Below are 17,074 nucleotides of genomic sequence, written 5' to 3'. Positions count from 1 at the left end.
AAACTCCAGTTTGCAAACAAAATGTAGTTTGGAACAGGTTATGAGTGAGTAAATAAATGATTACAGAATAAATTTTTGGGTGAACTCTTTAAATGCAATATATAGGTTGCTTCGAAATAGTTTCATCATTTAAAAAATGTGATTTTCAGAGAATTAGGTAAGCCTAACACTATATTTTATTTCATTTTTCTGTTATTTCCCATGGCAAACTAAACACAGCGAGTATTTGTTTAATCCAGATTAAAAAATGAAACCTGACATTTCAGCAAATTATATGAAGTGAATTCATTTGTAAATGAAAGATACAATTACCACTTTGGCCACTCAAGATGCACTCATATTTATTAAAAGGGGAAGAAAAACCTATTTGTGACTTGTGTGAGAATATTTTGACGATACAACATTTTAATAGAATATGTATTTGTTATAGATAGTAGCGGCATGGTGGCTCAGTGGTTAGCACTGTCGCCTCACAAGAAGGTTGCTGGTTTGAGACCCAGCTGGGCCAGTTGGCATTTCTGTGTGGAGTTTGCATGTTCTCCCCGTGTTCATGTAGGTTTTCTTCGGGTGCCCCGGTTTCCCTCACAGTCCAAAAACATGCGATATAGGTGAATCGAATAAACTAAATTGGCTGTAGCGTATGTGTGTGAATGCGAGATGGGTGTTTCCCAGTACTGGGTTGCAGCTGGAAAGGCATCCGCTATGTAAAACATATGCTGGATATGTTGTCGGTTCATTCTGCTTTGATGACCCCTGATAAATAAAGGGACTAAGCCGAAGGAAAATGAATGAATGAATAATAGGTATTAGAGAACGTTTTTATTCAGGAAATATTTTAAGGGATATGTTTAAAGTGTTTTCTGGAGGAATTAAAAAAAATGTATCATTAATCAAACTAAAAGATTGTATAAGTCTCTTTTCAGTGTGTTTATTATTTGTAGTTTATTGTACAGTGAATGTTTATTAAGAAACCGATATGATTGCATGTCATATATTGTGTATTTTGTATAGGTTAAGCCATAAATATAACTAAGGTTGCTGCTATTGCATTAAATCATAAATAAATAAATTAAACCTGACATTTCCTGTTCTTTCTTTGAATGTAGTTCACCTATCTGGAGCCCAATGAGGTGCGTACCTGGCAGACACCCACCCCGGCCCCTACTAAAAGAGTGGAGATGGACCGCACTGTGATGCCCTGTGGCACCGTCGTCACCACTGTTACTGCTGTGAGAAGCAAACCAGGACGACCTTTACCACCCGGTACCTTTCATCACACCTCTGATTTTGACAGATGCAAAAATTCAATCTGAGTTTGTTGTTTAAAGTATTTGAACATCCTACAATCACGTCAATCTCCTAAACTGCTATATGAGACTCGCTGAAATGATTTTTGTGTTTGTTTATTTTAAATCCCTCTTACAGAATCCAAATCGCCCTCTAAAAATAAGCTGGCGGAGAGAAGGGTGTCGGAGCAGCCGTCAATACTCGGCGCCAAAGTTAGCAAAGCTCTTTCATCGTCAGATACGGGTGAGTTTTTTTCAGCATCTATTTTAAAGCTTGTTGACTTCACTTGCTAAATGCATTTCCTTTCATTTGCATTCTAATGAATTATTTCTGAACGCTGTGTTTCTCTTTTCTGCACAGAGTTATTGATTCTAAACGGGACAGATCCTGTAGCCGAGGCTGCTATCAGACAACTGCACGAGTCTGCAAAACAGAAGCTCAAATCTCCCGTCAAAAAGAGCACCATTATCATCTCAGGAGTGTCCAAGGTGAAGAAAAACCCTAATGCATATTTAATAGTGATTTATGTTGGATAGAATTTCCAGATCAGCATTTTTGGGGTCCCTTGTTTTTTTGGTGATTATTAACCCCATAATGTTCTGATGCTTAAATTCACTTGAAAGGATATTTTTGAAGGAAAATAACATTCACGTACAATACAACATTAACCATTACAGTTCCCTTCTTTCTATCTGTGTTTTAACCCAAACCCCACCGCCAAGAGCTGAACATCCCAAGGCAGCTTAACACAATAATAAGGGTCAAATACAATAATTACATGGTCTGGAGTCATGGATGATGTAACATAACAGTGATGATGGTAAAAATAACAAATAACAGGGAGAAGAATAAAAAAATGCAGGATCAACTACATTATATACAAAACACCATGAAGCAGAGACAAAGAGATATACAGATTATTTAACAGCTGGTTATTCTTTCAGATTTTTAAAAGATGATCAAATAGATTCCCAGTACATATAAACTTCAAAGGATGGTTAACCTGAGAATGAAAATTTATTTAATTGGTTTCAAAGATTTTTTGTTTCTGTTGAACACAAAAGAAGATATTTTGATGAATGTTGGATATCGGTAGCCATTAAGTTTGAGTAGAAATAAAGTAAAAAAAGTAGAAAGAAAAAAAAATAGTTTGGAATCAAGTTTCCAACATTGTTCAAAATAACTTTTGTAAGTTGGCGCCACAGCATCCGCACGACCTACATGAGACGGGCTGAGAGAAAAGGAGATGGGGAAAAAAAGGAGGAAAGACAGAATAGACTTAGGGGAGAGAGGAAAAAAATTGGGTTTCGGTTCTCCAGACACGCTGCCACTCGGTTCCCCACCAGCTGAGAGATGCAACGACGTGTTGGGAGCCCTGTGGAGGAATCTATCCACCCATCCGTCTTCTGGTGTCCGGCGGCGGTTCTCCTGGCTGGCTGGCTGGCTGCTCCGCTCCCGCTTCAGTGGATGGATGTAGGCTACGGCATCATGGCAAATCGCGGCGACTCCCCCGGGTTCTCTGGTATGGCTCCCTTTAGTGCTTTCCCTTCCATGCTTGGAGATGGCAGGAGGCAGATCCTTCCTCGCCAACCTCAGGCCGCCCCGGCACTCTGGGCAGACGAACGGGTTTCTCCCCCACTTGGGTTAACTCCCAAACACTCGCCCCCCCTCTCAGCGGCGAGGGCAACTGGACAACGTGTCCCTCCCTCTCCCGTGTTTTCGGCACCACTGTAATGAAGTTTACGGTCCTCTGGCCGCCGGGAAGAAGGCGGAGAAAAACAGCAAATTATTGTGTGCGTGGATAAATACATTTGTGACAAGGGGGGATGGGGCCGAGAGCTCCTCACGGAGACTGCTGTCTAAACCAAAACAAACGAACGGCAGCTCCTCATGGAGACTGCTGTCAAACTGAAAACAAAAGTAAAACAATAAGTCTGGGCCCGGTCCTTAACGGCTTCCTCTGCCATCGTTCCTCCTTTTATAGTCCAGAGCTCCTTCTGTGGGATTCGAGGCCGGTGCGTGCTACAGGTGTATCCAATTACGCGGCGGCCTCATTCCGTTCCCACGGCTCTCGGCCCCGCCCCCTCGTCACAAGTGTATTTATAGACGCACACAATAATTTGCTGTTTTACTCCATAGAACTCCATATAAAAGCCAGAAACTTATTTACACAGGCATGTCTAAAGGGTTAATTCTGCCAACTGATGATCAATAGTAAAAATGACTAATTTGATCTCTTCCCAACAGGGAAAACCACCAACAATGAAGAATGCTTGATTATTTGGTGTCATGGCTTTGCAATCAAAAAATGTCATTATAATGGAAGTCAATGAGGCAAAAACAGCCACCAACATAACGAAAGGGTAGTCAATTTGAACAATGCACAAGGGTTAAGAGCTTACTATTATCTCCTCTCTAGGCCCCTCTGTCCCAGGATGAAGAGATGTCTCTGATGGCAGGATATGCAGCGGCGATGGACGCTTCAATGTCCGGAGCATCTGAGGGCACCAACAGCGACCCCTTACCCCCTGAAAAAGTAGAAGAAAACAGCATTATCGAAGCCACGGAGTCCCTGGTGGGTGCAAACGGCACAGACCATGTGGAGGACTGGGAGAGCCAGACTGGAGAAGACCCGGATGCAGATAAAACCTCCCTGTCCCTCTGTATCTCTGAAACAGGCTCCAAAAAAGGAAAAGGTGAGAGGGGGAAAAGGGGATGCACTTTGAGCTTAATATGGAAGAAGAGTTTAGTATATGCTGAGCTGGGTTTCTGGATTTACTGTTAGCCCTGTTTACAACTTCAGTCTACATAAAGTGCTTTACTAGAGTCATAAATCTGATCACAGGGAGACATGTGAACTGAAAGGTCAGTGGCTTGCATTTACATCACTGTTCAAATGTTTGGAGGCTGTAGGAGTTTTTTTATTCTCTATATCTTAATCTGCAAAAAGTGTATTTCTTGTGAAGAGTTTTTGTCTTTTTTTCTAGTCCAAATATTTAAACATTCTTGAAGAACTCTTAAAAAAATTATTTTCTTTAATTTATTCATGCAATGAAGTGCCAAAATATTGCCTTACCCAAATTGCAACCCTTTAAAACCTTGGTTAAGTTTGTCAACACACAAAAATCTGCTAAAAATACAAAATCAGCAAGTGTTTCTTGAAATCAAAATAAAATAATGATAATAAAATAATTGTAGTCTTGCATGTTTTGGGCAAAATTGGCCTTAACTATCAGTTTCTATTAAACCCTTGTGTGCTTTTGGTAATGTTTTCATCCACTCCGGGGTGATTTTGAGCCTTAATTTGGCCACAACTTGTTCTATGTTTCAGCAAGTGGAATGATTTTTGGTGACAAATTATTTTCAAAAAGTTTTTCTAGTCCAAATATCTAAAAATTCTTAAAGAAGCATTTTCTAAACAAGTAGTTTTGTTTTCAGAAATAAGTCATAATTTCGTGGTTTTTTTTTTTTTTTTGTTTTTTTCTTAAATGTGTGGTCCACTGTGATATCATTTTAAACTTGTGTAATGTAGTTGTGTGAACATAAACAACATCTCTGAATGTAAGACGCTCAAAGTTTATTGCAAAGGGAGAGATTGGCATTTACAGAGTTAGCTTAGCAAAACCTACAGCAAACATAGTTTGGGGACTACAAGAAAATACATCTGGGTTAATAATGTCATAAACCCTTCATGTTACGAGCATACACCCCGCGCAGCAAAGGGCCGTGGCCAGATGCACTGTAATGTTATACCAGAGATGCTTCCCGGTGCGGTGACAAAGCTGATCCGCGAATCACAGCACATTGTTAGTTGACCAATCAGAGCCTCTTGAGGGTGGGCATTCGGAAGGTTAGGAAATATGACAATCGTTTTCATGTAGTAGCTGTATATAATCAAAGTAAGATATTTGAAAAAATAACGTGATTTATCGCAAATGAAGCATAAGCACACATTGCTTTCCACCACGTAAACCCAACCAAGCCTTAAAAATACAATCTGGACTACCCCTTTAACCAGCTAAATTATCTGCCAGTGGGGTAAGTAAAATAATCTTGTTTTCAGTTTAAATTAGTTTGATTATATTACTTTATTATAATAAATATTACTTTTTATTTAATTTTGACATTAAAACAATGCATATAAACTTTTTTTTTTTTCAACAAAACTATTTTTTTTCTTGTCAGGGAAATGCTTTTTAATTTAAGAATGTTTAATTAATTGGACAAGAAACAAGACAAAATGTTGACCTAATGTTGTGTGAATCATATTGACACACTGCCTCCAAAACTTTCATCTGTCATAAAAAAATTAAAACTGGATTCACTTTGTTTCCGCTTTTGCATCCGAAAAAGCAGTTTGAGAGGTGTTGTGACAGTTCAGAGCCACCTTACAAGCAAAAGGCAAAGTACAGAATGCCATCACTTGAGCTACAAATAACTTTATGACAAACACAGAGCAACACGTGGATGCGTCCATACATTTGGCGTACTGCCCATAGACATTATAATAGAAAGCATGGTCCGCTTTCGGTCTGTTGCTTCGACACATCAATGTAGCCACCATCTATTATAATGTCTATATGTACTGCCAGTCTCTGTTCAGGATTTGTTTACGTATGTGAATGTGTGAAGTATCACATGCAATCTATCAAAATCCCACTGATTCCCTGAAAAAAAAAAAAGAAGGGGTAATCCAGCGGAGCTCCTTGATAATGAGCTGATCTCTCCTTCCTCTATGCAGTATTGGATGAACACCATATGTAGTCTATTGTTCTATTATTTTCTACTTTGGAGAAGAGAGGGGAACAAAGTATCACTGAACTGACTCTGAAATGTTTCGTGTGTTTTATTCGTAATTGATTAAGTAATACACATTGGACTCAGGTTGCCAAGGTTTGTTTACGTGATGAATTTGTTTGCATAGTATTTTTTACTTGTGTATGCTCATCAATCCCATTTGTGTTGATTAAAAGGAATTTAAATATATATTTTATAATGTAGTTTATGACTGTGAAGGTAAAGTTAGATTTTCACCATCATTACTACAGTCTTTAGATTCACACGGTCCTTCAGAAGTCATTGTAATATGCTAATGGAACATTTGTTATCATTTATAAACAGTTGTCCCACTTAGCATTTGTGTAGATATTGTCAAATATTTTTGATTTATTAGAAAGTTCCTTAAAAGAACGACATTTATTTTAATATGAAACATTATAAATACTTTTGCTGTCGCTTTGATCAATCTAATATGTCCTTGCTGGGGAAAAAAAGGAAAACAAAATCTTTCAGACACCAAACAGTTGAACAGTAGTTTATAGTATATATACACGATACTGAAACTGAGTACCTTACGTTCTACAGCACTGATTTGCCATTGTGTTTTACAGATAGAGACACTGGAACAGTTTAAAGCCGCGTAGATCAGCTGGTCTGTTTATGAGTTGACACACGAGCGAGCCGCTGATGAATCGACTGATCTTCATGGCTTTAAATCACTCCAGTGTCCGTGTATCTGTGGTTTCACTCAGTAAACAGCATTGAGTTCAGCAAATCAGCACTGTTTAAGAATGCGCTCAACATCGCTCAAATGTTAGCGTGAAATGGAGGTTTTTAAAATATCAGCACCAACTGGTACTGAATTCCAGTATCGAGACAACACTATAGTTTATACAAGGTAAATTTGTGGAGTTTTGCATATATTGCATACATATAATTGTAGAACAATTGTTCTGAAAGTCATATTTTTAAAGTTTGAGAAAACTAGGGATTTATTTCGTGACTTGAGTTGCTTCATGTAAACAACATTAGACAGAAAACTGAAAAAGATACTTAAATTAAAGTTGCAACCTAAACTGATTGTTACCGGGAAGCCAGAGCTGCTAAGTTCTGTCTCACCTGTGTGTATGTGACATTCTGCCTGTCCTTCTTGCATTTAATGACATCCACTTTCTTATTTGTTCTCTGTACCTTTTCCTTATCACTTTGTGTTTTTTTTCCTTTGCCATCTTAAAGTGGAAACCTGTGCTAACCAGACTTTATTGCTGGAAGAGTAAGTGACCTCTTGAGAAGTCTATAATAGTACTATCATGTAGACTTCCCTGTGAAATGGTTAACAAACCCGTTAGTAAAAAGCCAGTCCATGCTCCAGCATTTTCAGCACACAGTTGTCAAGATAAAATGGAAGCCATTTGATTAATATCAGCTTTAAAACTTGACTTTTGGACATGGAGAAAGATTTGACCTTGCATTTGGCTTCTCAAATCTTTGGAGGTGTTTTGTGCTTTTGTTTTTGTGCTCTTGAACCATTTCATTGTTAGCCCACTGAGGGTTTTGGCTGATAACCTGCCCAAGCAGCATAAAAATCCAGAAGTTCAGCCATCCTGAACTTCTAAGCTGGTGTGGACTGGTTTAGACTGCTTTCATTTTAAAAGGAACAAGCACTTTTGCATACATTTGCATACAATATGGCCCTGTGCACCTGGGGTTAAATGTGTTTTTAATGATCTGGTCACAAGTGGTTGGCTGAGATGCTTTTTGAGAAATTCTGCCACCAACATAAACATGTATTCTCTTGTTTTGTTGCACTTAAAAAAAAAAAGTGGGGGGGGGTGAATTTTGTGATCTTTTTTTATCTTCAACCACACAAATTGTTACACTATGTAAGCAATTAGATCTATAATAACAATAATAATAATGTTAAATTTGATTTAATGTGCCTTTCTTATACTCAAGGGGCTACAACAGAATAAAACCATGATAAAGCTTTATTACTCCATAATCTAATTCTAAAATAAATCTAATTTGTTTTTATTCTCAGGACAAAATCCACTATGACATGAAAACAGCATTTTCAAATTTATCCACTTCAAAAAGATGTTTTTTTGTTGCCTAAAAAGCTGTCTCGATTTTGATAAGGCCGAAATGAAGCAAACAAAATTATGTGTTTCTAAATGAAAATATATTAGTATGGAGATGGTCTTAGAATGGCCTTAATATAATATGCTATTCTTTGTTCTGTTCTTTGCAACAGAATCACACACAGCATTACAGAGAGCCACTGTAGTCTCTTCACACAAAGATCCCTGAAAATACACACGTAATGTGTCTTAGAATCATTTGATTTTTATCTGGTGAACCAAAAATGAGGGAATATATATATATATATATATATATATATATATATATATATATATATATATATATATATATATATATATATATATATATACAGACAGACAGACAGTGGGGGAAAATAAGTATTGAACATGTCACCATTTTTCTCAGATGTCACCATTTTTTTCTAAAGTTGCTGTTGACTTGAAATTTTCACCGGATGTTGGTAACAACCAAAGAAATCCATATATGCAAAGAAAACAAAACTAATTTGTCTATAAATGAAGATATATGTAATAAAATGAAATGACGCAGGGAACAAGTATTGAACACACGAAGAAAGGGAGGTGTAGAAAGGCAGTGAAAGCCAAGACAGCAGCTGAAATCTCTCAGTAGTTTTTCAGCAACCCTCTGCCCTTCGTTATTGTAAATGAATATTCACTGCTGCAGTTCAACATCTACATTACCAGGAGAATGAAGATGAAACCAGGGTGGACATTTCTGCAGGGCAATGATCCAAAACACAGCCAGAAAACTCTCAAATGCTTTTAGAGAAAGAAAATCAAGCTGTCGAATGGCCCAGCCAGTCACCTGATTTGAATCCAATAAAAAATACTAAATAAAGCTCAGATTTCATAGACAAAACCCACAGAACCATCAAGATTTTTGCACTCTGTTGAAGTCTGTAAAAAACTCCGTATGAGAGGCGTCTTTTAAGCTGCCGTCACCAAAAAAAAAACTTTTATATTAAGTATCAAATACATTTCAGTAGTTCAACACTTTCTCCTTGTGTCATTTCATTGTTATTACACAGAACTCATTTTTCAGATTTTTTTTTTGTTTGTGTTATATTTATGTTTGTATTGTTTGGGTTTTCACCAAAATCTGGTTCAATTCCATGTCAAAAGCTCCTTTCGAAATATTATTCCCATAACACGGTATGTATGTGTGTGTATATATGTATATATACACATTCACACAATTTCATTAACAGCGTTGCTTACTTGACATTGCAGCCTTATCAATGTAAAATGCAATCAAACAAGTAAAACTGGATTTTTATCTGAGACTAATGAAGAGTAAAGACATTTTCACACAGTCTGTGTGATTGTACATTCCAAAGTAAAACCTTTCACAAGTATGTTAATTGTGTACTGCTGTGATACTAGCAAGAGCAAAGTAGAAATCTGAATGCTGGGGTGTGGTATGGTTCCATGTATTTGTGATTTTGTGTCTTTTGTCCATTTTTTGTTATTTTTTTCATCCTAAAAGGGACAGTTCATTTGTGGCTGAAAATTGAAAGCATTGCTAGATTTTTAGCACCATCCACTTGTGTTTGGATTAACAAAAATGCACTTTTAAACCAGGCGTAAATGTGGCCTATGTTAGTATTGTGCTTGTGTTGTTTCTAATTTTCCTCTGATGCTGCCGTTGAATTGCAGTGGCATCTTTCAAAGCTGAGAAAGGTGCACTGGTGTGATTGTGTCTCAATTCCACTGCCACATCCACTGCGTCTTCATGGAGGTCAAACAAGCTTACATAATAATATTTCATTTTCACAGTTAGCGTTACTTTTAAAGGTGCAGTATGTAGGATTGACACCCAATGGCTGAATTAGGTATTGCAGTCCAAATTGGAAAAAAATTCTATAGATTTTTTTTTACTCTTCGACAAATTTGACACAAGCAGGTTGCCAGATTGATGACACCAACATGAATAAACGTGCCTGATGATTGAGTCTTGCTCTATAAGCTAATCAGCTTATGTTTACTTTACAATATTTACATGTTTTGCTAATTAAAAACATTCTCGTGTGGATTTCTGTGACTGAATCCATGGCTCATTTCGGAGTCTGCTACGGTTTTCCTGAAACCCCATTTTTGCCTCCATTCCCATATATTAAATCAGCATCCAAAATTTTTTTTTTTCTGCCAAAGCAACCCGGTGTTCCAAAATATAATTAGTTAAACTGACAGCAAGTGGTGTTTAGACATATGCAGGAAATAATAATTCAATAGGTCACGATAATGAACATGAACAATATAGATATCATGGCCACTATGATTATTCACAGTGTTTTGGAGTGCATTTTAGGAATATTCAGATGGTTGGTCATCACAGCACATGCTTAAATATGTAGTAGGCCATTTATTTTCGAACACTGACATTTTCCGATTAATCTGCTCTTAAAAGTTGTCACATTCTGTGACTATAGACCTTTTGTTTAACTCTGTACAGTAAAGGGTCCATGTTAATAGTTTGTCAATGCAGTGATGCTACAAAAGCGTTTATTAATCTTAGGTTATGTTAATTTCTTAGTTAATGCCTAATAGCACATTAAAATCAAAAGTCATAATCATATATTAAGTGTAGGTAATAACTAATAGCTATTTCTCACTGTTATTTGATGTATTTACTTAAAAGTCTCACGGTTCGGATCACACTGTTTTTGAATCACAGATTGGACCATTTTTCGGATCACCAAATAAAGGAGAGACAAATGTAGTTTTCTTTCCATTTATACAAAAATATTACTGCAAACACCATTAGTTTTAACAAACAGAACTTTAGAACCTGTAGTTTCAATAAATATCAGGAAAGAACCAGCTGAAAAAAAGGAAAATATTCAATACGAAAAATGATCTTTGCTGCTCTTGCTGATAATGCTAAATAGAGAAATCTAACATCTTGTACAACATATCATATTTATTTTCAATTAATGATTCAACAGTTCACACATAAAACATTTCACTATAGGTGGATCCTTTCTGAAAACCTATTCAGTGACATAATTTTGATGGTTGTTTGTCGCCACCCATTGGTTACACAATGTAATTACTACAACATTCACCAGCGTCAAGTTCCATTAAACAGTGATTTTAATATTTACCATAAAAATCAGTGTTTATATCTGAATTATAAACTGTTTTCCCAGTAATTCTGTGTTATTCACTTGTTTGTAACTAACTGAAAAAGTGGAAAAATGGAATCTCTCTCAATTAAATGCAGATTTGAATGCAGCGCTTCGAAAGATTAATAAACATATGCAAATCATTATCATTTAGCATTCATGTTGCGCAGATCTTTAAATGATTCATTTTGCAGCTTTACACTGAATGCATTAATGCAGGCTAAACAAGCAGTGATAGAAAACACCTTTAATTAATAGCCTAAGAAAGCATTTAGGTAGGTCCCACCACTAGGCTTCCGTCATCATAATATTTTACAGGGAAGCCAAAATACTTTAATACAAGTGATTTGAATGATGCGGGATGCAAATCACTCTCCAATTGTTATAAATGTTGGATCAACCCACAAGGTCAAAAAAAGTTATTAATCTGCGGGTCATGTGCGTTCCGAACTGTGAGTTGTGATTCGTTACACCCCTAGTAATAGCTAACGTTTACTAATGTGACTTTACTGTTACCTGTTGTAATTTATCATCTTTTACAATTCAATTTATTTAAAGCATTTACTTACACTGAACATGTAAACACAATTAAGAGATATACACCAAATTTTTGGGGGTTATTGTTCCTCAATATCGTGATAATACTGTGATAATATACATGTATCAGATATTGTGACAAAAGCTTCCACAATCAATCGCAACACGAAAATTTGAAAACAAAGACAGACATTGCGGCACAGACTGCACATTTTCAAAGGAGAACAACCACCTTTAGCATCATTTTTTTCAGATAAACAAGTATGTTCACTTAAATAACCACAAATATAGAATTTTTATGATTTAGAAGAGTCAAAAAACTAGCATATAGACCATTTCAATGTGGTCATGTCATTGGCCCATAAACATTTCCTGCTTGTTGTCAAACTATTTCATAACTAACAAGAGGAAATTCAATCATATCTTAATGTTAAAACAGTTATCATAACATTATTTATCAATGTGTGGACCTTTTTGCATTCTCGGAAGCCATAGAAATAAAAAATGTAAAACAGGAAATAGGTTAGGACCACTGTTATCATTTATATCCCTCAAAATAGTCTATAGCACCTTTAATCTTGGTTTGACCTCCAGGTTGGCACAGTGGAGTATGTTTGAGAAAGCCATGCTGATTATTTTCATCTCTCTTTGGCGCCCCCTGTAGGCAGCTTCCTCCACAAGAGTGCCAAGCTATTCTTCAGACGGAGGCATCAGCGAAAGGAGCCGGGCATGAGCCAGTCCCACAATGACCTCCAGTACCTGGAGCATCCTGAGGCGGCCGTGATGGGCGACAGGGAAAAGAGGACCGCCACCTTCAGGCGCATCATCAACCGCAAACTTCTCCCCAAGAGCAAGAGCAAAACCAACGGCATGCTGAAAGAACCGCCAACGTGAACTTCACATTAGACAAGCCCGTCATCCAGACTAATAGCTTTTGAGCCACTTCATATTTCTAACATGCTCCTACGATTTATGCAAGTCATCAGTACGTATTCGTCTTTTTGGGTTGTCCTTTGCCAAAACCTCCTCTGCGTAGCAACAATCACAGTCTTCCTCTCTCATCCACGTTCCCAGAAACCCTTCAGTCAACCTGTGCATCTCTCCATCCCTACGAATGGGATGTCATTAGCTAAACAGTCGTATGTTTTGATCTTAATATGTGTGATTATATGCAAGAAAGTTTACAGAACAGCCTCCTAATGAGCACTGGCTCTCGTTCGTCGCTCTAAAATGACTCTTATGCAAACAGTGATCGTCATGTACAAGATATACTTTGTGTTTGTGGCCTTCTAACCAAAGCAGGATTCGATCGTTCCATCTACCTTAGCTTTAACCCTCTGGAAAACCCCGCTGGTGGATCAGACAAGGGAATTCCATCGGTTTGATTTGCACTTCTTTTATATGCTCCGAACTCATTTTGCAGTGATGGTGCAGTGCATTTTGTGGGATTTTGGAAGTGAACGTGCTCTGTAATGACATGTGAAAGACCTCTCTGCCTTGATGTGAATTGAATATGTGAGTTTTCGTACTGAGCGAGAGACAAATCTGGGAGAATAGTGACTTTTATTTGCGAAATTTGTTTTAAGAACATTCGCTAACATACAGTGGGGAAAATAAGTATCGAACATGTCACGTTTTTCCTGGAAATAATAATTCTAAAGGAGCTGTTTACGTGGAATTGAACCAGATTTTGGTATAAATCCAAACAGTGTCCACTCTGGTTTCATATTCATCATCCTGATAATGTAGATGTTGGACTGAAGCAGCTAATATTCATTTACAATGATGAAGGGCAGAGGGTTGCTGAAGAACTACTGAGAGATTTCAGCTGCTGTCTGGGCGTTCACAGCCTTTTCTTCATGCGTTTAATACTTTTTCCCTGTGTAATTTCATTTTATTACACATAACTTCATTTGTAAACAAATTAGTTATATTTGCATATATTTTATTTGGTTATTACAAACCACAGATATTTACATTAGATCGTCTACTCTGTTGTTGTCTATTGGAAGGAATGCGTCAATAGAGCCGCCATTTTAGTACAGGTTAGCGCTCCTTTGAAATGAATGTGGTACCAAGGTGTAGCGGAGGACTGGCCATCCAGAGCCAGAGATATATACACATGTATATATACATATATCTATGATCAGGAGTTTTCCCGGTGGTCAGTATGCAAATTTTTTTTAAATTACGAAAATTATAATTTAATATCACTTTTCTACATCGATGGATAAGTGATCACACATGCGTTCCCGACAAAGAGCGTGTGTTTGTGTGCATGGTATTACGAACACAAAAAGAAAGAAAAAAGGGAATGCAACATAAAGAGTACACATGAATGAAGTTGTCTAAACTAGTAAATTTATTACAACAAAACAAATCAAGCAAATCATGTGTCACAACTAAGCAAAAATAAATAATCAAACCTCACGTTCTCCATCAAATATACAACACTAACCTAAGACTAACAACCCAACAATTAACAAAGCATAATAAAGTAAGACTTATGGAAAAAAGGCAGGAACTTAAAAGAAAATAAATGAAGCTTGATGGCTGGCAGTGTAGTCTCCTCTCTCTGCTCAATGTTGGTCCATATTTATAGCCAATTTGCAAATAGCGCAACTCGCCCCAGGTGCGCAAATGCGGACCAGACTCTAGGAAACAAACAGTGAGTGACGTCACGGCAAACAAAATCAAGCACAAGCAGGCATTAGCCGTAACACTTGGAAATGTATTATCCTCCCTCCCTGTTAAATTTCATCTAATCCATGTCCTGAAACACACCCCCTCTCCTGCTTTCCCTTCTCATTCTAACAGAGGGAGCAATTCGTTTGTGAATGAATCTCTGTTATGAACGACTCGTGTGAATCATCGATATTCCTGCATCTCAATGTGCATATCCACCTTTCTGATCTAAATGTTATATAACATTTATAATATTCAATAGTTTAGGGTGAACTGTGTGCACATTGAGGTGCAGGCGCTGTTATGTTATCAGGCACCCTTATAAGTTACTTCAAAAACTAACCGTTACTTCACTTAGCCGACGATAATACAAGTTTCTGGCACAGCGTCTAACAAAACTAGCTTAAGCCTAGTTTTTAGTGCAAGTTGGTGCTTTTTTGGTTAAAGGTTAGTGGAGTAAGTGATTTTATTATCGTTAATAACGTTACTAATTTACAAAAAAATTTGTAGCATACAAAAACATAAACGAAATGTGCTGCCCTTATGCTTTTTTTTCTTTGTTTGCTCATTACTACGCCTGTACACAGCGCTAAAGTCTAGCATCTTCAGATTGGCTTTAGTCTTGACTAAGTGCGGTTGAATGACTTTTGTCCTGGGAGCACTGCACAAATATGACCGCGGTATTGACGCATGCTCAGGGTCTGTATGCGATATCTAGTGTATATATGTATATATCTATAGTTATATATATGTATATATCTATAGTTAGCTAATGGAAATTTCAAGTCAACAGCACCTTTAGAAATATGTTTACTGAGAAAAATGATGTGTTCAATGCTTATTTTCCCTGCTGTCTAACGTTAATATAAATGTTTAAGAATGTTCTAGTCTGGCACTGATATGTTTGCTTTAAAACTGGTGTGGTTTAGCGTTTACCCTTTAATTACATAATACACAAAAAGAGATGGGGAAAACATTGATTATATATTTTTTATTCAATATTTTTTTTATTTTAAGCAAACATCGTTGTGTAATTCTATATAGAAAACGTGTTTTTCCACCATTAGTTTTCCCACGATGCCACACGTTTAAAAATAGAGTTTTACCTAAGCTTTTTGACACTAAGCAAGGGCATTTCCCCTTCCCCCTCATTGAGAAATCTTCGAATACATGTGTGTTTGGTATTGTTTGTTTAGGAGTTCTTATTTTAGGCGTGCTGTTTTCTTTCCTATACACTCTTAAGCCACATGAAATGTTGGCTGTGAATGCCAACCTGTTTGTATTTTGGACCTCAACTGTTTGAGCCTGTGTGAAGAATTGCAGTGGATTTGCGCTTTGGGAGATTCAATAACAGGCTACACTTGACATTTACTTGAACTCGAGCTGCATATGTAGAAGAAACCTGAATGCCTGTCCATACTGAATGTTGCCAGAAAGAAACCTCAGCAGCCTGGCTTGTCAAATCTGTATTTGGGGAGGACTACTGTTTCGTTTTTAGTGTAGGTTGTGTTGTACATCTTGCCTGTTAACGCATCATCAAGTTGCGTTCCTTCATGAGGCACATGAAGATTGTGTATTTTACTTTCCTCCTGCTTAAGTGGCCGTCCCAGCCATTTAAATGAAATCAAACACATCAGTCCTCATATCATCATTGTAACCATATGCATTGGAGATCTCCTTGTTAACCTAATTCATCTGTGCTTTCTATTGGTTGTATTGAATGCCCTTTGGAATTGCCGTTGTTCTGAATGATTATTGTATCCATGAAAGCTCACCGTAACACATTTACCTGCAATATTACGATCACACGTATCCAGTAAGAACTTAGAGCTGTTCAGTTTTTGTAGTCCTAAAAAGCTATGGGGATGTTAAGAATAGTGGTTTGCGATTAAATTAGGGATAAATTAACGTCTGTTGTGACTTTGTTTGTTTATAACACAAATTATATGTAGACACATTGCTGTGCTTGCTAATGGTTAATTTGTTGCTATGTAAAGGCTACAGCTACCACAAGGATGCTAGCTTTTGAATCTCATATGCGTCTATTTTAACAACAATCAGCTTTTAAAATTTGAGGTTGTGTTTAAAAAGTCAAATAATGTTACATTTTGAGACCATTTCAGTGTGGTCATGTCATTGGCCCTTGAACATGTCCTTCTTGTCATCAAACAGTTTCAACTGTAACCGGAGGCAATTCAATCATAACTTAATGTTTAAACTGCTATCATAACAATATTTATCAATATGTGGCTCTTTTTTGGATTATTGGAAGTTATAGAAGGTAAAATGTATAACAGGAAATATGCTGGGACCATTGTTTTTGTTTACATCCCTCAAGACGTTCTATGGGAATACTGTGAGGGAGCTTGTAAATTAGCATCGTGTTTAGCCTAGAAATTGACGTCATGACTGAACAGCTCTAATATAATAACGTGACAAAGACCTTTAATGTCAGAAGAATATCAATCTATGCTATGCAGGAATTCTGTTTGTTAACATATCTTTACTGGTTTGAGCAATAAATCCTGAAAGAACAAT

The 17,074-nt window shown here is 37.0% G+C and overlaps 1 protein-coding gene across 1 annotated transcript in view; it reads left to right on the top strand.

The window, feature by feature from the left end:
- Positions 1-17,073, top strand: part of LOC130236776 (C2 domain-containing protein 2) — a 33,892-nt gene extending 16,819 nt beyond the window's left edge. The window contains exons 11-15 of the mRNA XM_056467533.1: positions 1,107-1,263; positions 1,426-1,530; positions 1,648-1,775; positions 3,707-3,983; positions 12,516-17,073. Coding sequence (XP_056323508.1) covers positions 1,107-1,263; positions 1,426-1,530; positions 1,648-1,775; positions 3,707-3,983; positions 12,516-12,745 — 897 coding nt within the window. The 3' untranslated portion in view covers positions 12,746-17,073. The remainder of the gene's footprint in view (positions 1-1,106; positions 1,264-1,425; positions 1,531-1,647; positions 1,776-3,706; positions 3,984-12,515) is intronic.
- Position 17,074: the final 1 nt, after the last annotated feature.

Source organism: Danio aesculapii, chromosome 10 (assembly GCF_903798145.1).
Source record: "Danio aesculapii chromosome 10, fDanAes4.1, whole genome shotgun sequence".
NCBI classification, from domain to species: Eukaryota; Metazoa; Chordata; class Actinopteri; order Cypriniformes; family Danionidae; genus Danio; species Danio aesculapii.
Note: the sequence above shows the minus strand (reverse complement) of the source record. Positions and strands in the feature narration are given on the sequence as shown.